A 12,500-nucleotide genomic window follows, 5' to 3' on the forward strand; every position below is an offset into this window, starting at 1 on the left:
CCCTGCCTGCTCCCGTAACCTTCTCCAGATGGTGACACGAACAGATGACTTCAGTAAGAGAGATCCCAGTTAAACACAGCGTGCCTTGGTGTCACAGCGGATGGTTTTTTCTGGATTTCACAGATTTTCGTGCTTCTCTCTTCCTTCAGAAGACACTTCATGAACTTGCCTTTATAGCAGAAGCCAGGGGATGCTGCCAGCGCCTGGAACGCGAGCGTTAGGAATCCGTGCTGTGTAAAGTACGCAGTCAAAGTGTGAATCTCATCACAGGTCCTGGGGCACGGGGAGGGAGAAGGGCAGGGAGGGAGGAAGTCAAAGAGGTGGGGTGTGCTGCTGTCAGAAGGGAAACGCTTGGAATAGAAAGCAAATTTCGGGTAAGAAATATGCTCCCTGGGGCGGATGGATGCCTGGCAAAGCAGAGAAATAAAGCTGGGTTCTCATCACCTTCACTGATAGTTCCTCAAGAACATGAAAACACTCACACTGTGGCAGTTGTGGCATGCTGGGCCATGCTGGAGCAGATGCGGGTTCCTCCTGTCACAGCATCTCCGCGGGAGGACAGCAAACACAGCCACGTTTGCTGCTTTACCATCAGGTGTTTTCTGTGTTGAGAACGAGGTCTGAGCAACGACTGCTTTCTTAACGAGCCTTCTCTGAACCCCAGAGCTCAGCTGTGTCGTTTTGGCTCAGCGTGCTGTGCAGGATAGATACATATTAGGTCCGAGATGGTGGTCTCATCTCTATCAGCTGGCTACAAAATTAGGACGCCTCTCCCTGTCTGACACCAAACGCAGCAGCACTCCTGTTTAAGAGCTAAATGAAGTCGAAGCACTGCCGCAGATTTTCTGTGCACCATAAAGCAACTTCTGCCACGAAGGGCACAGAGCACTGGGGAGCCCAGGCCTGACCCCCCTGCACACGGCTGCGCTCAGGCAGAGGGTGCTGTGAGGCTCAGGGTGGACGTGGATGCACAGCTCTGCGGTGATTTCTGTCTGCCTCAGAATATGTGGTTTTTTAAATTATGCAGGGCGAGCTGATGGGCAAAACTCCGGCAGATTTGATATTAAGACAGCTGAACAATAGGAAGTCATCAGTTTGTTTTCTGGATCCTAATGCAGTGGTTGCCATAAGAACACAAATTATGTGTACATTTTAATGCGTCTATGCTTCATAATTATGCATGGTTGTATGCTGTTATAATTGACATAAAATATAAAACAGGTCAAAGAGCAGCTATTAAAACTATTTTTCATTTTGCTTCCTGACAGTTAGCAACATCAATGCCTACTGCATTTAATAGGACCATACGGGGAATGCGAAGATATTATATAATTTCAACCATATTAAAGCCTCCAGAACTCGCAACCTCATTATTTCCTGCAGCGTCTCGCTGCAAACTGTATTACTTTATTTGGAATGTGTTCGCTTTCGGATTAAACAATTGAGCCACGTTAAAGTAACACGAAGGGGAAAACCATAAAACTTTTGGCTGCTTTTCACAGAGGTCGTTGTGTTGGGTTCAAAATTATCCCAGGAGCAATGATTTTCTGCCACCCAGGATAAAAAACAGCGTTGGAGTTGTGCTAATTCTGTGCAGTTACTTTAATCACTGGAGTAAATTCTACCAAAGAGCTCGACTGTAGTGTCAGCCTCCCCCTAATCACAGAAAGGAAAAAACAGAAGCAAAAGGATGGGTGTATTGATGTCCCTCCTCTTGGTAATGGCTGCATGAAGACAGAACAGCGGCGTACAGTCTGCCCCAGCTTTAACTCATTATTGATGATCCTATTGTGCAATGATGGCCAAAGGGTCGTACTCTGTTGTGGGTGTTTGGCTTTCTGGTGGAATTCATGCACTGTGTGCGCTGTGTGTTGTAATCGATCCTTCCTAAAATTAGGCTGGAGGGTGACACGTAACCTTGGCTGGGGACACCCGTGACTGCATCCCAGCCCTCAGCGCACGTCTGGGAGCACCGCCAGCCCAGCCCATGCAGTGGGATGCTGCAGTTGGGGATGATGGACACGGAGCAGTTACATCCAGGTCTGCTGTACGAGGCTGAATTGCAGCAAATGGGGCTGTTCAGGCTGCTTGTGCTTTGCACTGCTGCACACATGTTTCAGATGGTGGCTGAAATCGATCGGGGAAAGTGTGAGCACCTAATAAATATTGGCATTCCTGTGTCTCACGTGCTAAGTCTGTTTAGAGACTGGATATGTCAGGGCGCTGGTAATAGACTTCGGAGAACCTTTCGGTTCCACTTGGCCGCCTCGAGTCTGGTTCATGGGTAGGACTGAAAGTTATTGCCCAGTTTGTGCCATATGAGGGATGAGCTCAGTGTAATTTCCAAAGATGAAAGCGGCCACATTGCAGAAAGAGCCGTCATAAATGGCCGTGTGAGTGCCTTACGGGCGCTGTCTGATGTAGTGTGTTGGCTGTGGAGCACGGAGGGTTTGCTGGCTGCCCTTCCCTATCACTGCCATAGACCAAAGGCCTTCACGTGGGAGGTCTCTAAGGGTGTGTGAGATGCCTGTAGACTCTCATCTTTCTTCCCCTCCCAAACTGTAGAACAGTACTCTGCACTGTGCACCAGTGAGAGAAACGTACAGGCCCTGACCGTCAGTTCTGCAAGCCATCAAATAGGTGGAAATAAAACACTTTAGCAAAACGAAGAGATTGGACGTGTCAAGTATGGTGAACAGTGATGGGATTCATTTCTAGGAGAGCGGTCATGGCGGTGTGTGGTGGCCAAAGCCCAGCCCTCGCTGTGTGTTCTCCCGCTGCAAGTGGCTGCCGTGTCCTGGCTTGCCTCGTTGCTGCACTGCTCAGTTCTGGGTGTAGATCCTATGAGCCTGTGATTGCAGAGGACTGAGCGCCATGGAAAGGCGGCGTGCTGGATCCAGGAAGCTCCCTGAGTCACTCTGTGCTGCCCCCAAGTCCCCCATCCCTGAGATCTGAAGCACATCACCGTTGTTTCTCATCCCAGTGCTGTGCTCCTTCTCACAGCCGTGGAAATGGAGCTGTTAATGGAGCACTCAGATCGCTGTCTCCTCAGCTGGGGAATGCAACGACGAGCTGAGCTGTCCTGTGGGCTGGTTATTCATGCAGGCTTCGGCTCTTCTGTCCTCGAGCACAGCTTTACCCTCCCAGTCCTCTGAAGTAAAGATTGAGAAGCATATAAAAGCTTCGGATTCCATTACTGTAAAATGCATCAGAAAAGTGTTGAGCTAGGTAATTACCTTAATCCGACTGAAATAGTTGGTCACAATATACATTAGATGAGCATCTAGAGTCAGATTTGAACATGCAGTCAACCCGAACAAAATTAGCTCAGCAATAGTGGTCCGGATTTCTTAATTGGTTCTCGGTGCCAAGAACATTTAATGTTTGCAAAAGTCAGGTGCAAATCCTACAAGTGACACGATTTGAGAAGAGCTGGGGAGGCTGCGGTAAGCCTGGCGTGGCGCCCCACTGTCAGGTGCAGCACTGAGGGCTGCCCTCATTTACTGCTCTCTGTCAGGGTTCCTTTAAACTTCCATGTACTGATCCACAGTAAAAAGTAATGGTATGATTAACGTCGTAGTAATAACCTATTGCATTGAAAATACACATTTAACTCTAATTTTCATTGAACTACACAGAAGCTGAAAATATAATAGCATTTCCCAGCCAGTTGACAGTACATTTTAGTGCATTGTAATTGGCTATCTTGGCTTGTCTTGGTTTAATAAAGTAGATGGGATTCATGAAAAAGCTCAGTGGTCACTTAGCAATTGTTTAATTCCTGTAACATTGTTTTCTGAGTTAGAAAATTATTGTTTTTCAGTACTGTTAAATATTTATGAGGTGCAGTTGAGATGCGTGGCAGCACTGCGTAGTCCTGCTAAGCTCCCAAATTCATACCTTATTGGAAAAAAAGAAATACAACACAGTATTTCCAGTGCAAAAGAAGTATCTGTAGTGTTTCAGTCTGCAGAAACGTGGTTTGATTGAGTTTTCACTTTCCTAGGGAGGGTGCACAGATACCTTGGCACAGTAGAGCTGAACCATGCTCTGTCATGTTGAGCCCACGTGCATTGGCTGGGAGAGATTGGCAAAAGCTTAAGCTTGCTTGAAATTCCAGCCCGCTCCTTCAATACCTGGAAAGAGAGAATAGGAAAACTAGGAATTAGTGTCACACTAGGGCTAAACATGCCCTGCTGGAAACTGTACTGTCTTATTAGAAATTACTGCCCCGATACACAGGAAGATGTAGCAAGTTGAGCTTCTGGTAAAACGTGTGGAGGACACTTAAGGAGATTTGGTTTGCATCATTCCCTGTATTTCTCAAGGCTTTTCAGCTTCTGGAATCATAGGCTAAAATCTGATGCGTGGTGTGATGGGATGGGATGCTGTGCGGGCAGAGGTTGGGCTGCGCTGAGTTGTGTTGCGGTGTGTTGGGTTGCACTGGGCCACGTTGTGATGCGTCACATCGAGTTATGTCGTGTTGTGCCATGTAGTGCTGAGTTAAACCGGCCTGAGGCACGCAGGGCTGTGTTCCTGGATGGGGTAAAGGTGCTGCACAAACACAGCACCGCCAGCAGTGCCGCCCAGCTCTCCGGTCTGCCCGGCACACCCCTGCCTTGTGACCGGGCTCTGCGGTGGGCACCTGGTGCTGCTTCCCCGTGCACGCCCCATTTACACACTGATTCCCCCACCCGCAATCGCACCTCCACAGCTTCCCTGCAGCCATCACGGGAGCAGCAGTGCTGGGGAACCGAGATAGAAAGCAGAAGTGCTCCCAGGGCTTTGCTGCTGCTGCTCACCCGCAGTGCCCGGAGCTCTGTGCCAGCAGCAGTGTGTGGGCAGGGACACCTTCCTCTTTCTGCCACACATCTGATGCTTCCAGCACGCTTGGCAAACCAAAGGGGAAAGTCCCATGTGAATGGGCTGAGGGCGAAGGGAAGGAGAAGCTTTGCTGTTCCATTGCATAGGTCAGCAGCTTCTGCTGGCAGGGTTGGCAGGGGCTCAATGCGGACCTCGCTCCGAATATTTTTAGGTGGCAGCGTGCAGCGCTGGCCTCAAACAGATCTTTCCTATTTCCATTTGTATTCCCGAGTTCAACCCCCCCCATTTATACTGAACCGGTTCTATGAAATGCCACGTCTTTACGGCACGCTCGCGGAAACATTTAAGTTGAATAAAATTCTGGGTTCTCCACCACTCTTTCATTCAGCAATGGGTCTGAATTGTGACATCTTTTGTCAAAGGCATCTTCCAAAAAACACTGCAATTTCTGAAGGAGAAATTAGATTGTCTTTTAAAGTAATATAACAGTTGTGCAATTTTTGCCTTTTTGACCCTTCTTATTTCCTCTGGGTTTTAAGTAGAGGCCTCCAATTTAAAACCTATTATACTCCAGAGGCTGCTTCCACCCTCTCAGCAATGTAACCATGCTGTAGTCTCTGCCCTGTTATTTTAACACTTGTTGGCTTTGCTTTGCATCGCCTTTGATTTACCAATACACGGTCTGTGCACGCTGCCGTCTGTATGTTAACTGTCTGCATGTTAAAGAAGGCGTTGCTGTATGTGTGCCTCATATCAGCACGCTGCCACACAAAAAGCAGCACTGATTACTTTTAGCAGCAGTGTGAGAATACGCAGATTTCTTAAAAAAAGAAAAAATGACAGCTGAAATGTATTATGTAAGAAAATATTTGCATGAAATTTGTCTTTCCTTGTCAAGAGAAAGAAACACGCTCAGAATTTGGTCTATGCACACAGCATCACCTGTCTGTGCCACTTCCAGCTCCTCGCGGCCCAGTGCAGGTGCGCCCAGCCCAGCAACAGGGGGCACAGCCAAGGAGGGATGCTTTTAGCCTGGGGAGGAAGCTCAGCTTTATGACAAAAAAAGGACTTGCTTCCCTCCTGCTGCATCCCCACAGAGAGCCCGCAGGAGCCCGTGTGCACCTGGGCTCAGCTTTAAGCACCAGTGGGCAGCTGGGCAGGGCCGCGTGCTTGAGAAGTAGTTTGGGAGTGCGAGCTGGATGGGGGCTTTACTCACTGATGTGCAGCCTGGGAGTGCTGTCGTCAGTGTTTTCCAAGGCAGCATCTTCTGCGTCTCGGGCAAGAGGCAATGATGCTGCTGAAAGCAACAAAATCTCACCCGCCTTATAATTTCAGCTTGCAAGTATCAACTCGTTTCTCAGACGTGCATAGAAGAACATGGGAAAATATTGTGTTTCTGGGTGCCCACTTGGTACAATTTTATTAAGCAGTTTACAAATGAGAACCTGTGTCCCCAGAGTTATGTCTGCATAGGAAAATATCCATAGTCATCTGTCAAAATGCCAGATTTCTTACTAGATCTGCTGTGGTGAGGAAAAAAAAGAGATGTTAATTAATTCTGTGAAGAGGACAGTCTTAAATAATAGATAAGAGCCATGTCCAAGGTGTGCAGTGTTCTCATCTCCTGGTCTCGCCATGCCCCGTGCTGCTGGGTGCGGGTGAGAGGGGCTGAGCACAGAGTGCTGCCCACGTCCTGATGCTGCCCCTCGTTCTGTCCCTCTGGGAGGGGGAACGCCAGGAGGTGCCTGGTGTGAAGTCAACAGACAGTGTTCAGAGGAGCCCTGGGAGCTCTGATGGAAAGCACAGCCGTGTTAGCGTCACATGCAGGTGGTTCACCCGCCGGGAAGGAAGAAGTAGGCTGTGCGTGCTTCCCTGTGATTTAACGTAATGGCACTTCTGTGAGTTCAGGGCATAAACATCACGAGCTCACTTCTGCCTTTTTGGTTTTTTCCCTCTTGCTTCCCTGCATTGCAGGGCTGGGAGGCAGAAGGAAAGCCCCACGCTGAGGGGCTGCCCAGCTTCTCGAGCCTGGCAGGGCAGCACAGGGCACGTGGGGTGGTGGCACAGACACCAGGAACGAGAATGGGACAGAAGTATGGTCACCGAGTGCTTGCGTTGGAAGGGACCTCACAGACCCCCAGCTCCAAACTCTGCCGTGGGCAGACATCGCCACCAGATCAAAGAAGCACGTGCAACATGAGTGATGTCCAATGTCAATCCATAGCCCGCCCTGTGCTCGCAGTGTCATCTCCTTTGCTGACGACCGGGAAGGCATCCCAGCACCGTACAGGGTGAGCAGTGCCAGCAGCATGCACTCAAGTAGCTGATGTGACTGAGGACATGTTAGAAAGAACTCAAATATTAATAATATAATAAGCTATAAATTAGTTATTAAGGTTTTGATCCACTGAAGTCAACGGCACATTTTTCACTCACTTCAATGGCAGGAAGGGCGAGCCCTGTGAGCATCATATCGTGTTTAAATGGATGATGTTGTGAACTGTAATACTTTTAAAAGCAAGGGGAGAGCAAATCAGGGCAGCACTATGCTAATCTGTAGCTGGAAGCCAGATAAATCAACAGAAACGAGCTCCATTCCTGAGCTGACGTTCAGATTTCCTCTTCTCCTGCCTCTCAGATGGCTGCGGCAGGGTGAGCATGCCATGGAGTTCCTGCTCTGGTGCCACCACTGGCCCATTGGTCCCATGGCAGCAGCTGCAGATGCCAGCTTTGCTGGGCTGCAAACACCTGGGGCCTCTGCTGAAGGTGTCCCCAGAGACGGCCTGGACCAGTGGCCCTGGAGGTTTCCACCATGCTCCAGAGTCCTGTGCAGTCCTCGGCCTTGCAGGACTGTGCATACAGCAAACTTCCAGCCCCAGCAGGATCCCTGGCAGTGTGCAGATGTGCCATATCCATATCTGTACCGTCTCCTATGGCCATGCTGGGTACCTTCTGTACTCATCCCAGAACTCTGCTGGCAGTGCAGCACACTGCTCCCTATCTGGCCATGGGCCTGTGCAATATCCTCCTCCTTTTTCTGGTAAGCTATTTAAACTCTGGTGTTTTCATAGTGCACATAATGTTCTCTTGCACAAAACCAACAGAAAGAGGAAAAAACAGCATTTTTCAGCTTGTTTTCCCATTGCAAACTTATTAGGCACACACTGTTGAACATTTCTTTGCCAAATGTTGCATCTTGATTGTGTTGCAAAGTGTCTGCAAAAAGCAGCCCAGCTAGAAAAAAAAAAAACACAAAAAATCTGGGTTTGCCACAAAAATATCTCAAATCAAAATCAAATGGTAAACTCTGCATTCTTCCCACAGCTTCATTTAATTTTGCCTGTTCTTTTAATGCCCAAGTAGGAGTGTTGAGAAAAAGCTGGGGAATACCGAGGAAGTGTTCTTGTTAGTACAGACAAATAACATTTTCTGATTTGTTCTGGGGCTTTCAATGCTCTTGTTAGAGATCTCCCCATCTCCTCCCCTGGCATACTGCTGCATGTCTGTGGATCACGCAGCGCCCGGCACGCCACGTAGAAGTGTGCACGCTGCCCTGCACGTGTCTGTCCGTTACCATGGCAATGATGCTTCTCAGTGAACATAACAAACAAACCGCATTAAAAAGAACAAAACCCAAACAATCCCTAATTAAATTAAAATTTGGCAGCAAAAATTACATTTTTCCCTCTAAATATTAAACATTTGTAAGGAGCCCATTGGCCACGTCTGTTCATGACACTGACTCCTGGCCTCCACTGTTTACACGTTCCTCAGTTACAAAATGACCTTCCATGCCATGTATCCTCAACTGCTCTTAAGCATAATCCTATGTTACTGAGTAAGTTATAAGGTTTTGTGTAAATGATGTGACTTCATGAGGAACTGGGGCTCTGAGAACTTGCCCACCAAGGAATATTTTGCAGTGAGAGCAACCACTGGCACAGCCTCCTCAGGGACATGGTGAGTTCCCATCCCTGGGGGTTTTCAGGACATGCCTGGGCTGGTAACTGGGTAATCCCATGCAGGCTCCCTTTTCCCATGGGAGGTGGGACTTGGTGACCACCCAAGATCCCTTCCAGCCTGCGCAGTTCTGTGGTGCTATGGTGCTGTGACACCACGGTGTGCACAGCAGCACTCATTTCCCCAGGTGTTCTGTCTGAATGTATGCATAGAAATACAAAAAGGGGGAAAGTGGGGTTTCTATCCTAGGGACATGGAGTCAGTCCTGCTGTGCCTGTAACACACTGATGAGACCAGGCTGGCCACCTGGAGGAGGCTGAACAGCACTGCCAATGATCCTTGGAGGCAAAGACCTTGGTAATCCACATCTCACCACAGCAGTGGTCAGTGTGGGACACATCTGCACTGTGCTGTGCCGTGGCTGTTGCTCTGGGGTCACCCCATACATGTGGGCTTAAGGAAATGCCTTGACCCACTTCAGCCATCTCACTTTGTGCAAGCCTCCATTGGCTCGTGCTGCAGCCTCCGGGATCTTCCCAAGCCGGATGCTGCCCTACGGCTGTCCCCTCCCTCTGAGCATTTATTAGTGCCCAAACATCAAGCTCTCTGCCTCTGAAGATCATTAATCATAGATATAATGTAATGACAGCTGGGTCGCGTCCCACTAACTAAGTACACCTTGTTTGCCTCAAAATGCTAATCACTGCTCTGAAACATTAATGAGGGACAATTGGTATTAAGCCTAATAATTGTGTGTGGTCTTGCCACAGATTTATTCATAGGAACCTGGTTCGTTTGTCATGGTAAAAAGCAGCAAAATCTGGTTGTGCAAAGCACCTCGCCATATAGCACTGGCATAACAAAACCTCGCCAAAATGTTTGCATATTGATCACATTAACTATTGTGGGGGGTTCCCAGAAAAAGGTGGAGTCCATTTCCAAAAATCTCAGCACAAATTAGATAGCATTTTGGGAAATCTCGCCACCCCCTGGCTTCTAGGAAAATCTGTGTGAAATAACTTGTTTTTCCACCTGGAAGAGCGTCTGTGCCATGGTAACCTCCAGCCAAAGGGCTCTGCACAGGGCAGCAGCTGTGCGGAGGGGCAGGGACGTGCAGCCTGGGAGGGGGACCAGCCTGAGCATCGTCTTCTCTGCTGCTCCTGAAAAGATGGATTATATCAGGGAGTTTCCAGGGGAAGAGGGAAGGCGAAGGGCTGTGCGTCTCTGAGCGGTCATCAATGCCGGCAGTGTCTGGGGGCCATGTTCCAGGGCACACAAGGCCATCTTTTGAACTCAGCAGGACACCCTACTCGCAGCCATTGAACAGCCGCCTGAGCCCCACGTCAATGCTGTTTCTGAGTGCTGCTCTCAATGAGGCCATTTATCCCTGCGCATTTTGTCCTCTGGAGCTTCCCTGCCCGCAGGCCTGGCTGCTCCACGGCCCTCCTGAGGCAGCACTGGCCCTCCAGCAGGCCGCGTGCGGGCAGGCCTGGCCCCCTGGCAGGCCTCGTGTGGGTAGACATGGCCCTCTGTTAGGCCATGGGTGGGCCAGGAGGCCTTGCACAGGCAGGCCCAGCCTTCCAGTGTGTTTTCTGCCCTGCCTACAGAGTATGCTGCACAGCACCTGGTGTTCTCATGTTCTGATGTTTGCTGCTAAACTGCTCTGTGGGGTTATTCGTAGGAGAGGGTGTGGGAGGCAAAGCGCACAGTGAGCATGGTGGGCATGGTGAGGCTCCGGGCTCTGAGCTGCTCCCTGGCAGCACTGGCCCCAGTTCAGGCACCTGTGAGCAGCCACAGCTGGCAGGGCACTGTGGGGGGCAGCCAGGGAGCAGCTCAGGTAAATGAGGGCTGCTGTCACTACTGGTCACAGTGAGCTGTGCCACAGTCACCACAGGCACCTCAGAGAAGAGGCCTGGTGGCACCCAGCGCCATGGCAAGCTGCTGGGCACGAGCCTGCCTGCGTCCTGGGCCTGCAGAGAGACACCGAGCGTACTGAAACATGAGGATTTGTAAAGCTGTTCTGTAAGTAAGTGATGCACACAAGAGTGGGAACAGTTCTGGAATGAGTAGGACACCAGTAAAATGTATTTTGCTGTACACGTTAGGCAAATCCAACGTGCACATAAATTAGAAGCAGAGGAGAAACAGCACTCAAAGCTGAGTTTGAGAAAACTCCTGTGCAAGCAGCTCCAGTGGCAGACATGGAGCCACAGCCGCTGCCCAGTACTCCCCGGTCCCCACCTCAGCACTGGCACAGCCGGGATGCCCCGAGGCACTGCCTGCAGCACAGAGATGGGGTAGGGGATAAATGAGGGGTGTCTGGAAGTAGTGAGTAGCATCCTGCAGTGCCTGCAAAACTTTGCACTTGGCTTTCTTGCGATGCCAAGGGCTCACTAGGTACATGAGGTGAGAATGAGCCCTTGGCACACATGCTAATCTGACGCTGCGGTTTTATTTTGAAGTATTTTTGCTGCTGTCACTAATATGCTAATGATATGCCCTTGCTGTCTGGAAGACGCCCAGTGATACAGCACTGGCTGCATTTCTGTGCACAGAAGCAAAAACCTGGGGTTCAGCAATGATTGCAATCTGCTGCTCAGCAAAGGAAGTGCTGGTAGCACAGATTTAGATATCAGAAAGAATGGTGATAATCTTATTAATGGAGCTTTTCATCTCCTTTGAGTCTTTACTTTGCAAGGCAAGAAATACAGCAGGTGGCAGATAGATGTCAATTCTTATGCTTATTTAGAACTTGTGCAGCATTTCTTCATAAAGAAACAGGAAGGACGCCCTCCAGATTTAGACAGAAAGATCAGACATTCTGCTTTGATTAGAATAAACTGCCAAGAATTAGCCTGTACACATGTACTGGATGGGCTCTGGGAGGGGGTCTGGAGTCCCCCCTGTCAGAGCTGGGGAGCAGCCGGGCAGCTGTGCTGGAAGCCTGGCCCTTATGTGTGGGTCTCAGCACAGCAGCAGTGCAGGCACGGGGGGAGCTCTGTGCATGCTAAAGCAGGACAGGCCCTGCTGTGCTGTGGCCCTGGCAGGGGCCCCACGGCCTCAGAATTGGGAAGCAGCTTTCTGGCAGCAGTGTGGGTTTTCTGGTGCCCGGGCTGAACTGAGAAGCTGGCATAAAGTCAGTCCTGCTTGGACCGGCATGAAAAGCCTTCCTTTTTTGTCAGTGACACAAAATGCTGTTTTGGAATGGCTGAATGGCCCATTTGACCAAGAAAAAGACTTTCAAGTTACATGGTCCGTTAAAAAGTACATTAGTCCTATAGCTGAAATCTTTTTCTGTTTTCTCCTTTTTTGTATTTGCCTTTGGCTAAACTTAACAACTGGCTTGCAAATAATTTTGGCTGCTGGAAATTTTCCTTCTTCCATGAACCCATCTTCCTACAGAACTGCTCATTTCTCTGTCCGTATCATCAACGCTTTTCCACGAAGATTTTCCCATTCTCCTTGACCTTAGATGGGAAAAGTGGCAGTGCCAAGGCTGAGCTGTTAGGCTTCCCCTTCAGCAGGCACAAGTTTGCTGGAAGTTGAGGGACAGCTCTGCACCATGCAAGCAGGGATTGCATGCCATGTCCTCATGGAGTGCTGCTGCTGAGCAGAGCACTTCAGGGCCACAAGCAGAGGGGGATCACCAGCTCCCAAATATTTCCCTCTGTGAATATTGCCATCCTCCCCAGCCCGCCTGCAGCTGCCAGCCAGAG

The 12,500-nt window shown here is 49.6% G+C and overlaps 2 protein-coding genes across 2 annotated transcripts in view; both read left to right on the top strand.

Annotated features, from left to right (window-relative positions):
- GPD2 (glycerol-3-phosphate dehydrogenase 2) overlaps nt 1-3,750 on the top strand; it is a 64,320-nt gene extending 60,570 nt beyond the window's left edge. Inside the window, exon 18 of the transcript XR_006939853.1 lies at nt 1-3,750. This exon is cut by the window's left edge and continues 1,218 nt beyond it. The gene's annotated coding sequence lies outside the window, so the exon portion shown is untranslated.
- Nucleotides 3,751-4,367: 617 nt separating this feature from the next.
- The window catches only part of LOC101749716, a 35,504-nt gene continuing 27,371 nt past the window's right edge, over nt 4,368-12,500 (top strand). The window contains exon 1 of the mRNA XM_046943872.1: nt 4,368-8,784. Within this exon, the coding sequence (XP_046799828.1) occupies nt 4,381-5,310 (930 nt within the window). The 5' untranslated portion in view covers nt 4,368-4,380 and the 3' untranslated portion in view covers nt 5,311-8,784. The remainder of the gene's footprint in view (nt 8,785-12,500) is intronic.

Source organism: Gallus gallus, chromosome 7 (genome assembly GCF_016699485.2).
Source record: "Gallus gallus isolate bGalGal1 chromosome 7, bGalGal1.mat.broiler.GRCg7b, whole genome shotgun sequence".
NCBI classification, from domain to species: Eukaryota; Metazoa; Chordata; class Aves; order Galliformes; family Phasianidae; genus Gallus; species Gallus gallus.